Source organism: Athene noctua, chromosome 28 (assembly GCF_965140245.1).
Source record: "Athene noctua chromosome 28, bAthNoc1.hap1.1, whole genome shotgun sequence".
In the NCBI taxonomy this organism is placed as follows: domain Eukaryota; kingdom Metazoa; phylum Chordata; class Aves; order Strigiformes; family Strigidae; genus Athene; species Athene noctua.
In genome coordinates this window covers 4,681,283-4,702,789 of record NC_134064.1, presented here as the reverse complement: position 1 = coordinate 4,702,789, position 21,507 = coordinate 4,681,283, and the positions used below count along the sequence as shown (strand labels likewise).

General features: G+C 54.1%; 1 protein-coding gene across 1 annotated transcript in view; it reads right to left on the bottom strand.

Annotated features, from left to right (window-relative positions):
* The window catches only part of BIN3 (bridging integrator 3), a 41,880-nt gene extending 20,373 nt beyond the window's left edge, over window positions 1-21,507 (bottom strand). The window contains exons 1-4 of the mRNA XM_074928598.1: window positions 21,422-21,507; window positions 10,224-10,272; window positions 3,194-3,234; window positions 2,513-2,574 (exon numbers count right to left, since the gene is read on the bottom strand). Of these exons, the coding sequence (XP_074784699.1) occupies window positions 2,513-2,574; window positions 3,194-3,234; window positions 10,224-10,272; window positions 21,422-21,429 (160 nt within the window). The 5' untranslated portion in view covers window positions 21,430-21,507. The remainder of the gene's footprint in view (window positions 1-2,512; window positions 2,575-3,193; window positions 3,235-10,223; window positions 10,273-21,421) is intronic.

The window sequence follows — 21,507 nt, the reverse complement described above, 5'->3', positions numbered from 1 at the left end:
GGGGAGAGGGGAGAGGGGAGAGGGGAGAGGGGAGAGGAGAGAGGAGAGAGGAGAGAGGAGAGAGGAGAGAGGAGAGAGGAGAGAGGAGAGAGGAGAGAGGAGAGAGGAGAGAGGAGAGAGGAGAGCGGAGAGGGGAGAGGGGAGAGGGGAGAGGGGAGAGGGGAGAGGGGAGAGGAGAGAGGAGAGAGGAGAGAGGAGAGGAGAGGAGAGGAGAGGAGAGGAGAGGAGAGGAGAGGAGAGGAGAGGAGAGGAGAGGAGAGGAGAGGAGAGGAGAGGAGAGGAGAGGACAAGTGGAGAGCATCACATCACATCAACTGTCCCTCGGGTGGGCTCCAAGGGGGTCTGTACTGCACTTGGCTCACAAAGCGTGCAGGACACGACTCCAAGTAAAAGAAGTGATTTTAGAGAGCCACTGCTTGTTTGAGTCACGTCAAAAGTAGTGGAGAACAGCCAGGCACGCTCCGGGGAGCAACACTGAGCCACGCTGATCCAGCGGGCTACCTGCATCTCATTTCAAAAGGAGAGCTCTGCCCTCCAATTAAAGGACATCCTCCTGCTCCTTAAGATCCTATTTGGTTTGGAAAGAGGGTGGGGAAGGGGGTTAGTGATCTTTAGCCACAGGACAGGCAGTGCTGCTAACAACCCATTCCCTGCTCCCAGCCATGCTGCTGCAGCTGGCAGGGCAGCGGCCGAGCCTCGCAGGAACATTTTTGTGCAGATGGAGGAATCGGTCTTGTTCTGAGCTGAGTCTGTTTTGGCAGAAGGTGGAGACTCGAGCCACCAGGTCCAGTTTGCTAGGGAGTGTTTGCAGGCAGTGAATAATCAACCCCCTCGGCGCAGAGGTACAGTGGAAGAAATAAGACACTCAGGAGGACCCGGCAGCGCTGAGACGCTGTCATCCTCGTCGGGAACGGGGGCTGGATGTTGGCTGAGCCAGCACAGCCATCTCCTCCGGGGAACGGGCACTGCCAGGTGAGGAAAGCAGTCCCGGGTGCTTGATCAGACCTACCTCCTTTTCCTTCACCCATCCCTCACCGGACCACATTCAAAATCTTCCCTTCCACTCATGATTTCATGCTTTTAAATGAGAAATCAGATCTTACTGGATCTGGCCAAGGCTCATTTGTGACTCTGCCATGTAGCAGAACGGAAAAAGAAAGTCCTCCCACAGCTCCTCTGGGACTTGAAATGCTCCATATAAACAACGCCCACTGCAAGGGAGGGGAGGGGAATCCTTAACAAGGAAAAACTTACCAAGGATCCCTCACAATGACCAGAGTCCCCAGAAAGGGCAGTTTTCACCCTGGAAAGGCGTCCTGGCAGCGCCGGTTACTGGTGCCCTTCCCAGTGCTCCCCTGCCCCGTGCCAGCGCCGTGCTGGGAAGGGTGGGAGAGCACGGGCAAGAGCCAGCACCCGCCTTTCTGTCTGGCAACACCCGAGCACACAGAGACACACACACACACATACAGGTGAGAGCCTGTAGCATGGGAAGCCCCCGAGCTGCCAGCCCCTCCCGCTGGCAGAGCGCCCTGCGGGGCTGCTTCCCACCCCCCTGCCCCTCCGTGTGCGGAGTGTTGGACCAGTCCAGCCCCCACCTGTTTGTGCTGGTGCATCTGCCTTGGCTCCGGTGCCGTGGGGGCCCGGTACAAATAGGGACAACACCAAAGCACACGCTGAGAAAAGCCATCTGTGTTTAAAACAGCTCTTTGCTGCGTGTTTCTGCAGGCTGCCCGGCTCGGTTCGATACCCAGCATCCAGAATCCCCCGCTCCCCTCCGCCAGCTCGCTTCTGTCTCCTCCCAGTCCCAGCCCGGGTTCCAGCCACACGCGGGTCCCTGCGAGAGGAGCTGGGAAGGGAGCAGGCAGGGGCCGCCGTGCCTCGGGACAGGACCCCTGCGAGGCAGATGTCACCCCGCGCGGGCACAGGCAGAGATGAGTTGTTTATTGCTTCCTACATCGCCCACCGCCACGAGGTCAAGCCAAAGCGAGCAGCCACTGAGGGAACGAGCTGGGTTTTTCCTGAACGAGACCTGCAGGTCGGGCGTGAGGCCCGTGGAGCGATGCCTACGGGGTGCTCTGCGGACCCCCCCAGCCTCGTCCCACCTCCCTTTGGCTTCAGGTGCCCTCGGCTGAAGTAGGTGAGTGCGCACTGCTCGACACAATAGGCTCAGCTGGAGACTGCTCCTGCCTGGCTAACGGGAGAACTGGACTAATTACACCTATTTTTCAGTTGCAGAAACTGAGGCAAAGAAAAGAAAGCGACTTGCCCAAGGCCACAGAGCAAGCTGCAGCTCAAGAGATAGGGACTAAGCCCATAACATACTTTCTGTTCCCTTGGTTGAGAAACTGCTCGGCAGCCCTCATGCAGATGGCCTTGTAACTAAGCAAACTGAGTGGGACTGAGATCTAGATTTGTTTTCCAGACTTGTCACAGATTACTCATGTGATCTTGAGAAAGTCACTTCATCTCTTTGTGGCCAAGTTCACAGTCTATGTATCCTACAGTCACATACCCAAGTCTGCATCTGTGCTTTTCTTCATATCCTTCTGAAGTTTTTTGGTCTGATCTTCCAATCTGAAAGATGGGAGAACAAGGCAAAGTCTGAATCTTGGAAAGAAACAAACCGAAGTGTATCATACGTGCAACAAATCATTTACGGGCTGAATATGCTGGCTTCTGTTGTGAGTTAAAAATATCCAGGCAAGGCTCTATGAAGTTCAGTGCTGCTCAACCTTTTCGGGTTGTTTTCAGATGGTTTTCAACCTTTTCAAGTTGGTGATCTCTTATTCAAAGTCACATATTTTCTTAAGTCCTCACGCTTACCACAAATGGCAAAGCCGAATGCTTCCAGATGATACGTGTGAGCTTATGTGACACAGTCGGTTATGGTAAAAGCAATATTGGTCGTCAGAGGTGCTGAGCTGTTCAGTGACCCCAGAGTTTTCGGGCAATTTTACACTCTTTACTTTAGAGCTGCCATAATCTGCAAACCTCAACCCCACTGAAAATACTTCTTAGGACACCTCTGAACACCCAGCCACCAGAGAAACTCGGAAGAATTAGAAATTACGGGGCAGGGAGTGATTTGCTGCGAAGAAAGGAACTGGGTAAAATTTCCTGGGAAGATGCAAGAAGAGGGCACAACAGAAAAGTATGCTGCTGTTCCTGTTTTACCAGTGTGGTTGATACTTACTGCTGAAGCTTTCCATATTCCCTTTCAAAGTCTCTCTCCACCTGTGGAAAGAGGAGATGGAAATCAGCTCAGAGGTACTGCAGCAGAGCCTGGCAGCTCCCTGCGCAGGGAAACCTGTCCCCAGGAAACGCCTGCGTGAACCCAGGGAAGGGTAAGCTGCAGCTACCAGGGGAGTTACGCTTCAAAAGTTAATGAAGTCTTGGCTTCTCTTCCTCCAGACTCTCTCAAAGCAAAAGACACTGCCACCAACTGCGTCAGCTCGTTCCAAGGATGTGCTCCAGCACATGAACTGGAAGCTGACAGAGTCAATGGGAATTGCCTTAAAAGCAGAGAGATTGCAATTGAGCACACACACTGACACAGGCGCCCCCAGCTCAGCCCGGCGCCGGCGGGGGACGAACCCGCTTTCTCTTCCAGAGGCACGATCGTCCCAGAAGCTGAGAGGAGCCGCTTCTCCTCCAGCCGCTCTCTGCCAAGGACCCCCGCGGTGGCTCTGCCCGGGGCTGGCTGCCAGACCCCCGCCCAGCCGCTCTCTCCCGCCCCAGCCTCAACAGGATGGTTTTTCTCCCCCAAACCCCTCAAGCCGTTGCTGAACCCTCCAATTTCCACATTATTTGCCCCCTGGATAGGCCCCTCAGTCCTGCACTAACTCCCTCCGACGAAACCCTGCCGCTGGAGCAGCGGTCCGAGCGGACTGCGGCACCGAAGGGAGGAGAAACCTGTGCTGGTGAAGAGCACAGAGCTCAAGAACAGCCTTCTCCCGATGCTACATCAATGACTGCTTCCTCCTACTTGCTATCTGGCAGCAAATCTCCAGTGATACAGGATATTTTAAGGAACTTTCCTTCCATGCTGACTGTTTTTAACACACACTTAAACATTCATTCCACACCTCGTCGACCAAATAAGCAAATGGATTTCAATTGACCAGCCAACAGTAAATACATGCGTTTTTGTTGTCATGGGATCAAAACTGGGTTCATTTGTGTTGTCAAGCTACCATGCTATTAAGGAAATGCTAAGTGTTGCAAGCAGCCAGGACTAGAAGGATCCAAAGGTTTGTTCCAAATCTTCATGCTGTCCTCGGGATTTCAAACCCAGGCTTGATGTAACAGCATTATGTGAAACCAGAACGTTTAATAGGGACAGTTGCTGTTCAATCAAAATTGCTATTAAAAGATCGGTATTTTAAGATGGAGCCCAGTAACTCTGGTTTTCCCGAAACCTCCTTCTCTAAAATATCTTTTTGGTCTGCACTTTGAGCCGCACTTGAACTCCGCAGCGAGGCGACCAGCCCTGGCTGAAGGCGGGCGGTGCCCGGCGCAGCGAGCGTGCCGAGTTCCAGCCCCGTCCCCAGCGGGGACAGCTGTCCACACCATCAGCTCCCACCATCCGGGGGATGCGTGCTGGCTCTCTCCGCCGATGAAAAACCTCCACCGAGCTCCCAACTCTCTTTCGTGCTGCTAAAAATGGTCGCTGGAGAACAGGCATGGAGCAGTGTGGGGGCAGCTCACACGACTTCTGCCTGGTTCACAGTTCTGCAGAAATCCGCAGCAGCTGGTGCCTGGAGGTCAGGTAACCAGCACATAGTAAAAAATCACCCTCGATTTCTATGGCTGTTCCGGCTGCTAAAATAACCAGGGAGTATTGCACTCTATTTATATGCCTTATGTGTGAATTGTTTTGGTTGCAAACCAGAGAGGGTCGGGCACGACTTAAAAATATGTCCTTTGAAGGCTGGCGATATCCTTCCCCTGGCATGGAGCTCCAGCCCTCTCCACCTCCGGGAGGCTCTTCCTTGTGCCTGCTCAGCCAAGAAACCAGAGGGTTTGGCCATGAAATGAAACTACCTGCAAAGATTCGTGGTATCTGCCCCTTCCCTTTGGCTGTTAGAGTCCCCTCTGCAACGAGCAGGCAAAGGCATCCTTGCCTGACGGATACGAAGGAAGGCAAGGCTTCCCCACCCTGCCACTCTCCGGGTGATGCGAACCCCCCAAATCTTCCAGAGCTTCCAAACTTCCCCAGAAACACCCAACTCCGTTTGCCTGAGCTCTTTCTACATCCCATTGAGGTGAATCTACAAGGCGGCACTTCAGCTGCCCGGCCTGACTCACGGCTCCAGTGCCATCTATGCAGAGACAGCTGCCCAAGGATTGCTCTTATTTTTCACGCCCACAGTAGCAACTGGCTACCAGTCGTCGCAGGCTGGAGGCTGATGTAGCCCTCCCCGTCATCGCTGCTCTCGTGTGCGTCGCAGGAGCCCCGACACACCACAGATCTGCGGGGAGCAGGGCCCCCCGTGCACTAGAGAGAGAAAACCGGCTCTCACGTGCTCCCACCGTGCAGATTTACAGGCGGTAGCCGGCGGATCAGAGGAGCGCAAGGAGGACGAGCTGAGAGCAAGCCAAGTAGATTTTGCAGAGCACACAGTAATTCCCGCTCCCAGTAGCTATCATCAATGGCTACACATACCCAACACTTACAGCAAAAGGCTGTGGACAGGATTATCACGTTAAGAGTAAAGAGAACAAGAAGTACAGGCAAGAAAATTACAATATCCTGAAGGGAAGTTTCCGAAATATTAAAATAATCCCACTTCTCCGCAGCCTCTTTCTGAAAACTCAAAATCAAAACGTGTTTCTGTATTGAATGCTTTTTCTTCTAGGCATATGGGCTAGTTAATGCAAGATTGCTCGTCTCTGGGTTTTTATTTAAATCTACATAAAGAACGACGAGTTCTAAAAAGCATTGAAATAAAACTACATTCTTCTTTTGCACCCAGTTATTTTTGTTTGCAAACACTGGGCCTTCCACCTGTGATAACATCCCTCCTGCTCTAAGGGCAATATCATAATCGGCACCATGGTTACAAGGCAATGAAGCAAGACCAAAGCCAGTACTACAAAGAGATGGAAATAAGGGGCTGTGATGAACCTTCTTATTCCCCTGAGGTTAATTTCTTTTCCTGGAGGAGGAGGACTGGCTGATTTCTACATGTTCCAGTGGTCTCAGCCTCTTCGTGGGTCTTGGGAAAAAGAGGAAAGCATACGCTTCCTCCTCCCTCCTCTCCAAAATAAAAGAAACCCTTATAATTAGGCCAGAAATTCTGCTCTAACCTGGAACTTTGGCTGAGCTTTTGCCATCCCATCAAGCAAGAGGAGATTCAAGGCAAGTAACGCAGGTGAGTATTTGCTCCGCGTCCCGCAGCGGAGCCCTGAGCCGAAGGAACGCTGCAGAGGGCAGGTGGGTGTATCTGGGGCTTCACGGGCTTCAGCCAGCCCTGCAAATCCCCATCTAGCAAGAATATTTTTAAGAAAGACTGCTTAGGTGACACGCTAGAAGGGAAAAGGAACCACCTCCGAGCCGCAGAGATGGCTCCATCCTGCTGAAGATTGAAGGAAGAGAGTGAAAATGAGTAAAATTATTTAACTGGCGTCACTTGATTTCACACCACCATTTCTGCGACATTTACTCCATTATTTTGGGATTTCCAGCTCGCTGGTGGAGCCCGATGGAAAGGCACTGAGGGGCGGCAGCTGCAGCGGAATCCTCCTGCTCATGGAGCTCCTCCGTCCGACATCCCTGGGGAAGGCAGGGCTGCTGGGATGAGTCAAGGAAGGGAGGCTTGGCAGGCGTGCGGGCCCACAGCTCAGGTCCCCGCTCCCTGCCAAGCTGACTCACCCAAGGTTAGCCAGCGAGGAGGAGGAAGGCGAGCCATCTGAGTCAGCCCAGGACAGAGCGCTGCTGAGGGAGGGAGGGAGGGAAGAGGGGGTAAAACCCGGGTGACGTGCAGGGGTTGTGCGCTGGGCTGCCCCATCCCAAGAGCTGGCTGGCTCCCCCGGCCCCCCGAGCTGGCTCCACGCCCCGCAGGGATGCACAGCCTGCCCTCCTTCCCAGCTACCTGCCGGCTCGGATAACCCCAGCCCCGGTGAAGAGCAGGGTACAACCCCGGGGTGACGCAGATGAACTTCAGCAAGCTGGAGCCACGAGAGAGCTCGGAAGACAAGCTCTGGTTCCAGCGTAACCTCTGCTCGGACCGAAGCTGTCCTGGGGGAGGGAAGAACATCTCTGCCGTAAGAGGCTTCGTGGCTGCATCGGATTTGAGCAACAAACATTCTGCCGAGAGATATAATTCTAACAGGTTTAAGTCCTATCACTGGGCATTAGTTTAATTGGGCTGTGTTCCCGTGTCCTCTGCAGCTCCACTGACAGCAGGTCCTCTCTGCGTATTAGATCCTCCCACCCAGCTCCCGGCCTCCTGGCCAGCCCAGTGACAGATGCTCTTTTCAGGGGAGAGGAGGGGAGAGATTATGCTGTCTGGAATTGGATTTGCCCAGGTTAAGGTGGAAACAAAGCAGAGGCACGTCTGGGGGGTGGGAGATCACTTCAGTTCACCAGCCGCTATTTTCTACGGGGGTTTCCTTCTACCTGAAGAGCTAAACTGTGGCTGACACCATGCCCTTCTTCAAAGGATCAGAAGCGAGTGGGCATAGGAAGCCATGACTAATTCCCTCTGCAGCCTAGGCAAATTGCTTTTCAGTACTACTGCCTGCCTAGGTTTGACACCAGCCCCAGCATCGTTTCATCAAGAAAAAAGGCTCCTTGGCGAGCCAGGCCTCTCTCAACAAAGCGATTCTCCCCTCTTCTGCACTCCAGTTACATTGCCTCATGGAGAGCCAAATAAGTTAGATCCTAACAAACGCTGTGTTTTGGTTTGTTTTTTTTTTCTCTCCCTCCCCTCCTCTTTTGCGGTCCAATCTCTGTGAGTGGGAGATCCTCTACCCGCAACCACTTCCCTTCTGATCGGCTTGGGATGCAGCCCTGGAGATGCCACACCTTCCCACTTCCTGCAGCGGGCTCCAGAGCCCAACATCTGGAATATCACAGACCTCGGCTGCTACCGCTGTTCCCAAAGCCCGCACAGATGGAGCGTCTCAGCCTGCAACTGGGAGGTAAAGTTGGGGGCCTTGAGCTCGCTAAAGCTACAAAGCGGCCCCGTCACTTCCACACCACGACGCTGAGCGCCTCGCTCCCAGGGGAGATCGGTGGTTTCCTGCCGTTTGTTCTTCTTTGAAGAGCTGCACTTTACACTTACTGTGAGGTTGCAAGGCTTTGGGCTTCCTGTTTTCTGCTTTCCACGTATCTGCTGCCTGGAAAGTATCATCATCGTCAACACACGGCGAGTGGAAGCCATTTAAAAATCAGCATCTGACCCCGAGCTACCGGAGTCGCCGACACAAAAACTTGTTGTTCTTCTTGGGGGAGCTGAGGAAGAGGGGGAAGGAAGGCAGGAAGGAAAGGGAAAAGGCCTGGAAACGCTCGCGCTGCTGAATGAACCTCTGCCTGACGGATATTCTGAGCTGTTCTATTTAATACACACACACACAGATATATATATATATAAAAGCAATGCCTGCCAACTGCCTCAGAACAGCACATACCAGCAGCTCGGGGGAAGGCAAGCTCTCGAAGGTGCAACCGTTCATCTGCATGGAGCCCAAGCTCCTGCCGCAGCTCGGGGACGGCTGCTTTCAGCAGCAACAGAGCACGGCACAGGGGAGACGAGGTCTCTCAGACAAACCTCTCGCAACAGTAAACGCAGCAGGAGCAGAGGGAAGTCAGCAAGCGCTGACAAGAGAAAAAAATATAGTCAACTTGGATGTGAGAACGGGTGGGATGGAGGCATCCAAGAAAGCCGGCCAAGACACCCAGAGCTGCAGAGCAGTTGGTTCTTGCATCAGCCTGGAAGGACACCCGTGTTGGAAACACCGGGGAAGAGGATGAGGGGCAAAATCTGGTGGAGTGAGGCAACGTGAGGGTCTCCTGAAAGCGAAGGGGAATGGGTGTGAAGAGCTGAGGCTGGGGGCCTGCCCTTCCTGGGGGAGTGCTGACAGCAGCACCTTCTGCCGGCGGGTCGCCAGCCCCTGGAGAAAGGGCAGCTGAAGAGATGCAAAAAACAGTGAGGGATTTTATCAGTCCTTGTCTTCATCGCCTGCCTGGCTTAAATTTTGTACTGACAGTTTGGAGCCGTTACAGAAAATTGCTGCTCTATGGCAAGAGACAACTACCAAATCCTTTAAAATAAAACATGACAATCAAGCCATAAAGGGAGTGGCAGAATTAGCCCTCTGCCTCCAGGGGAAAATGTCATGTCCCAAGGAGAAACTGCCCCGTAAACACAAGTGCCCACGCATCCTGAGGAATTAGCCATGATGAGTGTCCCAGAGAGGAAGGATCAGAGATGTTAGTCTGTTCAGGGGATTAGGTCACCAATGCCGTTATAACGACAAGGTCTCCACCGCGCTCGCTGTCAGGGCACTTATTTTAGAGCAGGTATGGAGGTTAGTTTTCAGGGACAGCTACTGTGAGGTCCCACAGCTTTTTTTTGCACGGGACAAAGGCAAAGACCATCTGCTTAAGAAGGGAAAATACCACAGCCAGCTGCAAGCAACAGCACTTGGGATAGGAGTCTCAAATACACGAGAATACAAAATGCTTTTTTAATTTGCTTTTAAAGCAAATGCTGTGCAGCACAAATTAATTCACGCCCGAGCACTAAGCATCTCAGCTTATAAGCCTTTCTTTGGAAACAGTTATATTCAGCGATCTGAACCACTCCTCCTCCTCCATCTGCTCAGAAAGGATGAACAAACAAGCCATTGCTGAAAGAAGGAAGGAAGGAAGGAAGCCCGTTCAGCCATCTCCGAGGAAAACTGTGCCAGACCAAAAGAGCTCTTCCCCTCACCACCCCCCTCCCAAAAAAAAAAAAAAAAAAAAAAAAAGAAAAAAAAAAAAGAAAAGAAACAGATCCCAAACCAAAATACTCTCTCTGGTTGGGGCTCCCCCTCACTCCTCGCACGAGGAACCAAGCGCTGGTCACACGCGGCAACAGGTTCTGCTCGCTCACATCTCCCTCCCACGCGCGCGCACACGCACACGCTCGCAAAATGGGACGAGTCAAAGTGCCGGCTTGACTCATCAGCCACATGATCAAAGGCTGGATCTAAAAAGGGGGAACTGGTTTACTCACTGTCTTGGGTACAATCTGTTTCTTGGGCTGCCCGATCTTGAACGGTATCCTGGAAAAGAGAGAAGAGGGAATGTGTAAGCGAGCGATGCTGGTCTCAGCCCAGCCCCGCGGGTCTTGTCCTCAGTGATGGGTTTTGGGGTGAGCCCGGCTTGTCCCAGGGCAGCAGAACCCCTTTCTGTGAAGCGTGTTCCCCCTCTGAGAGCTGGTGTCTCCCCCAAGGGCAGCATCTCCATCTCCAGCTGCAGAACGCCCCTTTCCCCACCCTCCCGCCGTCCTGGTAAGGCAAAGCAATGCAATAGATGCTCCAGGCGTTCCGGCTGAAGAACATGCTATGTTTAAAAACAAACCTGAAGGGGAGGGAAAAAAAAAAAAAAAAAACACCAAACACCCAACCTGTAAATATTTAGAAAGAGGATATTAAAAAAAGTAACAATCCAAGTGTCTGGAGCTGTGAGCTGCTTCAAAGGATTTCTCTGATACAACAGCTGTAGGAGCAGCTCACCTGCCAGCAGAACAGCCTTCATTCTTAAAATCTTTAATATGGTTGCTAGTAAAATCTGGGTTACCTGAATGATTTTCCCCACGTGAGCTAGCTCAAAGGTGAACAGTACTCAAAATAAATTACACAACATATGTGAGGGTGGCTGGGTCAGATGGTTACAGCCAGGCAGCCGTCCTGAAAATAATTGGATTTCTTTCACCTATCAGTATAATAAAAACCAGGGAATTCAACTGCTGGTTTCAATCTATGTAATTAAGTAAAAGAGGTGCCGCTTGGGTAAAGCATCTCATCCAAAATCTCCCGGTTTCTGCATTGTACTGCTTTAAGTACATCTGCATCTGCCTGGGCTTGTGCAAAGCACCTGACACTGTCCCACGCGACACCCTTGTCCCTAAACTGGGGAGAGGTGGGTCTGGCGGATGGGCCACTCGGTGGGTAAGGAACTGGCTGGGTGGTCGCACTCAAGGAGCTGTGGTCAGCGGCTCCGTGTCCGAGTGGAGAGCGGTGACAAGTGACATCCTCAGGGGTTGGGACCGGCGCTGTGTCACATCTCTGCTGGGGACACGGACAGCGGGATCGAGGCACCCTCAGCAGGTTCACTGACGACACCGAGCTGTGTGGGGCGGGGACACGCCGGAGGGAAGGATCCATCCAGAGGGACCTGGACAGGCTGGAGAGGGGGGACGTGCCAACCTCAGGGAGCTCAACAAGGCCAAGGGCAAGGACCTGCCCATGGGTCGGGGCGATCCCAAGGACAAATCCAGGCTGGGCGAGGAGTGGGTTGAGAGCAGCCCTGGAGCCCGTCTGGAGGAGGCCACGGAGATGCTCGGGGGGCTGGAGCCCCCCTGTGAGGACAGGCTGAGAGAGTTGGGGGGTTCAGCTGGAGGAGAGAAGGCTCCGGGGAGACCTTAGAGCGGCCCCCCAGGGCTGAAAGGGGCTGCAGGAAGGGGGGGGGGACACACTCCTGATCAAGGGGGGAAGGATAGGACGAGGGGTAACGGGTTTAAACTGACAGAGCGGAGATTTAGATCAGATCTAAGGCAGAAATTATCCCCTGTGAGGGGGGTGAGGCCCTGGCACAGGCTGCCCAGAGCAGCTGTGGCTGCCCCCTCCCTGGAAGGGTGCAAGGCCAGGTTGGACGGGGCTTGGGGCAACCTGGGCTGGTGGAAGGTGGCCCTGCCCGGGGCAGGGGGGTGGGAACTAGACGGTTTGTAAGGACCCTTCCAACCCAAACCAGTCTGTGATTCTATGAACTAAAAAGAAAAAAATTGGTCTGATAATGAAATACAAGTATCTTTTCCCAGAGACGCCTCACCTAGGGCATGCCTGTAGCTCAGCGGCATCAGCATCCCATCCCAAATCCACACCAGGCACCTCTTGGGAAGGTTCCCAAGTTCCCTCTTGGACCAGTCTAAATTCTCACACTGCTACCCGAAGTTTAAGCTAATAATGTGCATTTTAGGCCTCTGGCTTGGCTCCGAGCTGGCTCTTCTCCCCACTGGGCAGCAAACGCGTGGCAGGTTCTCCGTTTGCTTCTCATCACCTTTACTTACAAGTTCCCCTGCACCAGCGCTGCTCTAACACAGCTCCATCGGGCAACTGGAACCCCAGAAAACATTTTTATTAGCGTAACACTAACCCAGCCACAAGCAACGCCACGCGATGGGAGAAAGTATTTGCGATGAAGCAACACGCCATCCACGCGGACGAAGCAAAACCAAGATTATCCAACCGCCTGATCCCTCCCGGCCTCCCTTCTGACCATCTTTGCCGCTGTTTTCGAACCAACGGTGTAATTAGCTACCGGTAATAAACCGGGGCTGCAACCCGTACGTACCTCCTGAGCGGCTCAGGGCGCACAAGCCAACCTGAGTCACCGGGTTTAAATTTAAAATTTTTCTGGAGAACTTCCTGTTTATGGCTCTCCGCTTGGACCGATATAATTTTAGGTTGTTAACCCTTTCCAGCTCCTGTGGCAGGCCTGGCAGCCGTGAATCACGCTTCTTTTATAAACAAACACTCGTCTGGTGTATAATTACCCTGTCAATAACTGGGTGTGTGGTGCCTTACAGGAAGAAAAAGAAAAAAAATACGGATTTTTTCTTTGTGTTTTCCTACGTGGGTCAAATATAAACTAAAATGAGGCACCTCCCTTACTCTTGCAGGCACAGGCTGTCCCATCCGCAGGCAGGTGCCGTCACTCGATGTTTTTGGAAGTGATGGCATCGACCTATCTTGGTGGAAGGAGGAGAAAAAGATGTGGGCTTTACCCAGGGGAGTGAGTTACCCCCAGAAAAATGAGCTTGCATGATGAGCCATGGTGGCTGCTGGGCCATCTCCAGGGGACAAGCACGGGGTTCAGGCCGGGGCTAGGCTGGTTCCTAGCGGGGAAGCACAATTAAAAAGGTGATTAACACAATACCTGCACGCAACCTTCCCCTCTCCCTTGCTGGGCCAACCCTGCTGAAGGGGGTTATTTAGAGAAGCAAACCCGACTGTCGCTGTCTGCTAGCAAACTGGGTTAAATCAAGGCAATTTTGGTAATAAAAGAAGGATGTGGAGAACAGGCAGGGCAAAGCCACGGATCGCCCTCGGCCGGCGGCCACCAAGCTGGCAGCAGCTGAGGGGGAGGCAGTGGGGAGCACAGGGGGTCCCATCCTGTCCCCCGTCTCCAGTGCAGAGGGGAAGGAAAAAAAAAAAAAAAAAATCCCAGCCACTTTTCTTCTAGAACAAAAGAAAGTCACTAGAGCACTTCACAACACTGTAAATACAGTTTGAAGCAGTAAATATCTCTATTAGCATCGTGATGCCAGTTGGCTAATTATGTCTGTCTCGGTAAAACCTCTAAAAAATAACCCCGTGCGAGTAATGTCTATTCACCAATTATTTACTTTTTTTTTCAGTTGCTGTTTTACAATTTGAGATAATCTTTCTGGCTTCTGAATCTTTGTCTTTTAATATAGTTCTGGGGCGGGAAATATGTATAAGCAGGAACAAAAGCAGTAAGGAAGGAAAGATGAGAGGTACGGATCTTATCCGAGCTTTTAAAACAAACAGACACATCCCGCACCTTGAAAGGTGACGCCGAGCTGCTGCTGGCACCGAGGAATTTTGTCCCTCCGTGAGCCGATGTCCCAGCTCATAAAACAGGGGGGGGGACAACGTGCGCCTGCCACAGCAACGTTCCAACCGTTCGCTTAAAAATTAAGAACCGTCGGGTGGTTTGTTTTGTTTAGAAAATGTACGATGGGCATAAAGCAAAGGGGTTGGGGAGAGATGGGGCGGGATCTGGGTGCCGTGGATCGCCGGCGTGGCGTGGTTATCACCGTTACCTGAAAACCTGAGCGCGGGGTCTGTACACACCGGAGGAAAACCAGAATCGGTGCATTTTTTTCTGCTCTCTCATTTCTGCTGAGCGAGAGAAAGCTGGGGTTGTGTTTGGGGTGTGAAATCCCTTGAAATCCTGTTCCTGAAGAGCGCGAGCGCGCTGAGTCACAGCCGGAGCGTTCCCACCCCGGTCCCCCCTACACACACACACGCACACAGACCGTGGGGTTGGGGGGAGCACCCCGGCCCCTGGCCCTGACCTGCCACCCGCACCCCCCTGCGGGGAGGTCGCTTGGGAAAGCAGTGGGGTTCAGCTGGGAGGGAGGAGGGCGAAGCACTGCAGGGAGGGGGTGGGAAGAGCTTAAAGTAGGAAAAAAAAGTGTGGGTGGAGAAAATCCTGCAAGCTTCTACTCGGGGATGCTCAGGAACCCCAGGGAGGGGAAGGTGGGAGAAGCTGTGGCTAATTTTCTCTGAAGTTTCCCCAGCAATGTCATATATTTACTTGGCTTTTCCATGTGCAAACCCAGGGCCACACACCAAAGCAGTTAATTCTCCTCTGGATGCACAGGAGAGTTGCAAACAAACCTCGCAGGCAGGGGGGGAATAGAGCTCAATGAGGTCTGCGGGGAACTGGAGTTTAAACCATAGAGCTCCCACTCTCCGCCAGTCCCCTGAAAGGAAGGCACGCAGGAATTGCCAGCGTGAATCAGACTAAATCACTGCTAATTTTAGGGAGGGGAGGATGGTCTTTTTGCTACGTTGGACCATCAAACCTCAGCACCATCCCTAGCCTGGAGCAGGTGGTGGGGAGGGAGCCCGGCCGATGTCCGGAGTGTGCACAGGGGATAAATAATTGGTGATTTCAACCCCTTTCCCCCGTAGCAGCTTTCATCTGAACATCGCAAAGCGATGTTCAGATGAAAGCTGCTACGGGGGAAAGGGGTTGAAATCAGGCCCCCAGAAGACCCCCCCTCGCAGATAAACAAAGGATAAACACAAAGTGGTTTCACCCATGGCCGATAAGCCGCTGCCCCTGGGGACTCTTGAGCTGTTTGCTGCCAAATCAGGGGCTGGAGAGGGAAGGGAGGATGGACAGACGGACGTTAATCACCCAAACATTTAGGAAAAGGCGACTGTGCGCCATCAGAATCAATATTTCTACCACAGACGGTGCTGGCCAGGGACCCGCAGGTCTCAGTGTGGTAGGAACTGGTGGTAACGACCAGTTTTTATCGGTAACGTCACCGCCGTCAGACCGCCAACTAAATTAATGTTTTCTGAAAAGTGCCCGTTTCCCGTGGAAAGTTTCGGGGCTTTTTTTTGTTGTTGTTGTTGTTGGGTTGGTTTTTTTTTTTTTTTATTTTTCATCGAAACCCCAAGCGCCAGCAAACCAGCGCAGCCTGGATTTCCGCCAGAGCTTTTCACTCTTTGAATTTCCACCAAAAATCTCAATTCTTTCACCGGAAAGAAACCACTCTCTGCCTGCAGGCAGGAGGACAACACCCAGCCTCCCGCGCTGTGAGGGGTGACCCCAACCCACCGAGGCTGGTCTTGCCAAATATTTTAGCACATGGCGTGCTGAAGGCTTCTACAAAACCATCCGTTTATACCTGATCCTCCGTGAAACCAAAAACTGGCCCTAAATTACCCCAGAAATTCCCTCTGTAGGAGGCAGGGGCCCTTCCCCAAGCCCTGCTCTGCTCGGTGGCGTGTCCTTCCCTTCACCCAGGCCACGCCAAGCTCCTGCGTTGGGAAAGGACCCGGCTCAAGGGGTAACTGCAGCCAGGAGACTGTAATTCACGGGACTAGCTGCTATCCCGGAGAGATCAAAGCATTCCCACAAACATCAACAGGAAGGTCGGGAACATCCGAGGAAGGATGCGAACGTGGAGGTTATAACTTTCACTTCCTCGCTGCCATTGTCGGGGGAATTGGAGTGAACATCTCCACGGCTGGAGGGTGCTTCTCCCTCCCCACGTCGTGCCTTCTGCGCTCAGGGCAGCATCACTGCAAGACTTCGGTGTTGGGAAAGGAGCTTTCCGTGATGTGATACGGGAAAACGAGAGAACCCTGGAAGTTCAAGAGCAGCTGTGACAACCATGAGTAGCTGCTGAAACAGGACTAATTATCTCATTAGTCTTCCTGAGCCATAAAAAGTGCCGCACAGGACCTGAGGAGAGGCAACGTGGTGAAGGCTGGCAGGGTACGCACGCCAAGAAAACCAACGCTGGGCACCTGGACCACAAGTCTCAGGACTTTGGGCTTCCTAAAAATCATCAAAAGCCACAAATCTGTGGCTGTGCGGGCTGCCCCGGAGAGAGCCCTTGACACAGCGGGGGATCCCAGCCCTGCCCAGGTGAGAAAGGCACGAAGGCAGACGAGGGTTAGACATTAATCTCGAGCATCGCTCCGGATGCCTCGCTGTACTACACCGTGTCCATGGAAACTGCATGCACCGTCCCACCCCGCTCCCCCCGCCTCGCAGGAACTCATAGCAACCGCTCCAAACACAGCGCGAAGGCAAAAAAAGGAAAAAATTATTCAAACGGATCACAAACAGCTTATGTCGAGGGAGAGTCTGCGCCAAATTCTGGTTTGGGTTTTCTCTTCGTTGGAGACGAGAGGGGAGGTCACGGGGTGGCGAGAGGCAGGGAGAGGAGCGACGTGGGGACACGCTCCCTCGGAAAGAAACGCGTCCATCCCCGTCGGCGTGCGCTTCCCCCCTGCATTTCAACCCCGTCCCTGTGAACTCAGAGGCATTAAGCCACAAATGGATGTCAGGGTGAGCCCCTGAAGCAGGGGAGAAGGAATAAAAGAAGATGTAAACATCCATTTTATGTTGGTTTAGGTCAGCCCCGGGGAAAGGAGGCACCTTCCTCAACTTCAGCAGCGGAGAAGTGTGCCCGCAGACGGCGAGCTCTTCGGAGCAGGGGCTGCTCGTAGCTCTGCATCTTGCACAGAGCCAAGCGCGGTGTCAGTGTTAAGCAAATCAAAAATAATGTCAGAATCTACTCTCCCACCCATTCCAAGATGAGCATGAAAAAAATAATGATATTTTACTCACCCATCAAAAGAAAATTACTCACGCCAGGCGCGTGGGCGAGCAGAATTTTGCAAGGCTGTTTTAGGCCCTGACTATGCTACAAAAATATCCATTTTAAGCATGGTTGTGAAACACGGTTGTGGCTCAACTATAACACTGGTTTTTAGCTACCTGTACAAAGAAGGCGGAAAAAATAATAATTAAGAAATAACCATGTGCTAATTGCGCTCCGAGGACCACGCCGGGCGCCGCGATCTCCCACCATGGCAGCGGACGGGGCGCGCGTGGCTCCTGCCGGTTGCTCCACGCCGGGAGATGTGGCGGCGAGTCGAGGTGCCCGGCTCACCGAGGGCACGCCAGCGCTTCGGTTTCACTGCGATAATACCTCTGGGGATGTGCAAACCCCTCTTGCATGGGTGCTGCACGCCGCAGAGCCGCGCAGGGAGGTGTCTGGGAGCTGCGCGCACCTCGCTCATCGCTTTGGTATCCGGTTGCTTCATCCAATCTAATTTTACCCTGTGCTGGTATCGTTGAAACCCAGAGAGAAGGGGGAGCGTTGCCACTGACCACGCCAGGACGGCGATTTGGGCTCCGAAAAATATCAATATTGATTCACCGGGAAGAAAACAGCGTCTTGGTTTGTGTTTGCATCGCACCTGCCCGCCGTGGCCAGAGCACAGCTCCAAAACACGAAAACCAAAACGAATAACCAACAAACCCACCCGTACGCTACAACCCCGCTACGCCTGCCGCCTCCCCGCACTCTCCCCTTCAGGCATAAATCCGCCCCGCCAACCCTCCTTCCCCAGACAGGCAGCCCAACTCCATCCTCCTCTTCTTCACCTCCGTCCCCAAACATTTCAAAAAACACATTCGTATTAACTCTGGATCGCACCCGATAACAATCTGGGGAGTTCGATATCGCGCAACCACACAGTTCCACTCCCGACTTTCAATCGATGCCAGCTACTCAGTCCACTTAGCAAGAGCTCCCTGCCAAGAGGCATATGGTTTAGCAGTCCGGCAACGCAACCCCCCATGCAGACCAATAATACGTTGCAGTGCAACAAGAAAACACGTGCTTCGCGCTGCCTCACTATCAACATTTGCTTAACATATTTTTTCTCCCAGTAAATACCAGCTGTTGCAGCGGTGCCGAGAGGCAGCACTCCGATATCGAGCTGTCACGCTTCTAAAACCCCCTTTCCCGTTTGTAAAATCACCTGCAGGAGCTGGGAAACCAAAAGAGGAGGTTATCTGGGAGTCTGGTTACGGCTGCAACAACGTTTGGTTCTGTGTGGTTCCACGAACCTTTAAAAGAAATTCCTTGACGGTCAAAAATTAGACGCTTGCGGCAGTTGAGGGCGACGAAACGGTAAAAGCCATCGCTCTATTTCTCTTTATTTTTTAAAAAGGAGCGATGGACAAGGTATTTGCTGGGGTATTTTCCCCTCTCTTCTCCAAAACGCAGCACCGCAGGTGAGCGGTGAGGAGGAGGGGGATGTTCAAGAGACCCCCCAATCCCTGTCGCAAAAGCCTAAAAGAAGCCACCAAGCTCTGCCAAGATTTGGAAAACATCTCATCTGGCCATGCAAGGCTGTTTCCCAAAACAAGCCTACTCCTGCTCTAAATAAAGCTTAGCCTAGAAAGACAGCACTGCCTAGTTGCCTAGGTGCAGGAGTCGGGAATTTGGGGGTTTAATCCAGGCTCTGTCACCAGCAGGTTACTCTTTGCTCTCTGGAGCACAGTTCCCCCGTGTTGGTACAACGGGCGTTGCCGTGTTCCCAGTCCCGGCGCAGAGCCCCGACCCGTCAAGCGCTCACAGAGGGAGGGAAAGCAAAGGATTAACCACACGCCACTCAGGAGGCTTTTACCATCCTGCTTGCAAACAGCCTCTTTGCCCTTTAATCTCTAGGGATCTCTCAGAGGCCTTCGCAAAAAATTAATTAAGGTAACGAGCATAAAGAAGCAAAACTAGAGGCAGAGTTACCCGCTGCTTCCCCAGCCTGCTCTGCGGGACAGAGCTGAGGATGAAGCTCCATCCTCTTGGTCGGCCGTGACAGCCAATCCCTGCAAAAAAAAGGGGTTTGAATCAACGCTGCCCCGGGTTTAACGGTGCCCGTTGCCAGAGAGAGACGCACGTGTAAACTAAGCAAACACCGCACAAAGCAACCTCCCGCCCCGCCGGGCTGGAACAAAGCTCGCTCCCTCGGCGGCGGTGGCAGAGCAGCGGCATCGGGGCCACACATGTTTTCCTCTGACATTTGAGGAGCGGGGCATGACCCCGGCACAATCAGTTCCCTCCCCGCCGCCCTGGCACGCACGCCGGCATTTGTTACCGCTGCCGGTGGGAGCGTAACCCCCTCGCCGCGGCGGGCGGGCGGACGTCACGCCGAGCCCGTCCCTGCCAGCCGGGCGCTCAACTCCGCCGGCCGCTCCATGAATAGGGGCGATTCATCCGGCGCCGGCGGCTGCGTGAAGGATCAGCCAGGAGGGTCGGCAGAGCCGGGCGGCCGGCGAGGCCGAACTGAGAGCGATTGTGTCCCCGACACGCCGACCGAGGCCCGCGGGGCGCGAGCCCCTCGCCTTCCCGCGTAAGCGGAGCCGCCACACACCCAAGGACTGACGCTGCTGGAGAAGAAAGAGGAGACTCAGATTTCAGCCAAGTGCCCCCCTCCTTCCGGCAATGACCTTTTATTCCTCCCCAGCAAAAGGCAAAAACATCTCATCTCGCAGCAAAAGCCACGTGTGCTGCAGAAAAAGCCACCAGACGCCATAAACTCCAGTCCCCAGGCGAGATCCCCGGGGAACAGCGTGGCCAGACGGACACCGCAAAGCACAGAGGGGAAGCGCTGCCACTCTGCACCCAAATTATTCCAGGGAATATTTCTCTCTTACATTTTCAGCTCCACGGCTCCTTCTGGACCAGGAGAGCGGATCAGGTCTCTTCCACCAGCCGGAACTTTCCAAAAACAGCCCCTCGGCCATGCTGCCTGCACAGCCCGGGCAAGAGGCGGCTCCGAGACCCTCATTAACAAGCGCTGTCTATAACCATGGCTGCTCTGAGATGAGTAAAGCAGAACAAAAATTAACCTGGTGGAGAAGTGTGTATTTTTACCCAAAAGGCCTCATTTTAATAGGTACCTGTGTGCACATCATTATATCGTTGAAGTGTGTTTCCAGAGCACAACTTCCCCCGCTCCCAGCTCAAGAAAAATCTTCAATTTTCATTATGTGCCTGCCCTGGCAAGGGGAAGACCTTTTTCTGCTTAAACCATCACATCCTTCACCTCCCACAACGGCGCCGGCTCTGTGTGACCATCCGGGATGAGAAATGGCACATGGCAGTCGAGATTAATTTCTAATATAATTAGTTTAAATAAGCGGTGGGGAGACACACAGAAGCAACACACCAAAGGCTCCGTGGTATCCGGCCCTTCACAAGTCCGTGTCAAACACACATGGGAACTCTTTTACTGGGTTTGGTTTTTTTTTTTTTTTTAAAGAAAAAAAGCTTTACTTTAACGGAGTTGAAAGCGGTTTTACAGCGTTTCAGACTCATGGAGCTGCTGGGGACCTTTAGGGACCCCCTGCCTCTCCTCAGCAGCGCCCGGGCAGGTGGCAGCGAGGCGGCTGCACAGAGGTGGGAGGGCAAGGGGGGGGGGTCAGGGCTGTGTTCCCCCTTTCCCAGGATGGAGACCGGGCCTGCCACGGCCTCGGGAGGGACGGCGAGCTGCTCTGAGGGCAGGAGCGAGGGGTGGCACACCCGTTAAGACACCCACAGACCCTACGTGTGCCTACAGACACAGCTCCGGGGCAGCTACACCAGGGCACAGTCGGCTCTGGGGCCCCCAGCGGGACAGCACCGGGGCCTCCCCCGGAGCAAAGCTCAGCTGGCACCAGAGCCTCGACCAGGGTCAGCATCGGGGCCAAGCCCGGCCACCGCCACGGACAGCACCGGGGCCTCCACCGGGGCCAAGCCCGGGGCCTCGCCCAGCTGGCACCAGGGCCTCGACTAGGATCAGCACCGGGGCCTCGCCCGGCCAAGCGCCGGGGCCTCCACCGGGACCAAGCTCGGTCAGCGCCGGGGCCTCCACCGGGACCAAGCCCGACCGGCTCCGGGCCCAGCACCGGGCCCCCCCTAGGCCGCCGGCCCCGGCAGCGCTCCCAGCGAGAAGCCGGGGCCTGTCGGGCCGAGCTCCGCCGCGGGCTGGGCCGAGCCCCGGGGGTGACGGCGAGCCCCAGGCCGGGCCCGGGCGGTCCCGCGGCGGCGGGTCGGGGCGCAGCACGGCGCGGCCGGGCCGGGCCCGAGGGTCCCGCACTCACCAGCTCATGGTCCCCCGCCGGCCCCGCGCCGCTCCCGGAAGTGCCGCCGCCGTCGCCCCGCCCCTTCCGGCAGCGCCGCCAGCGGG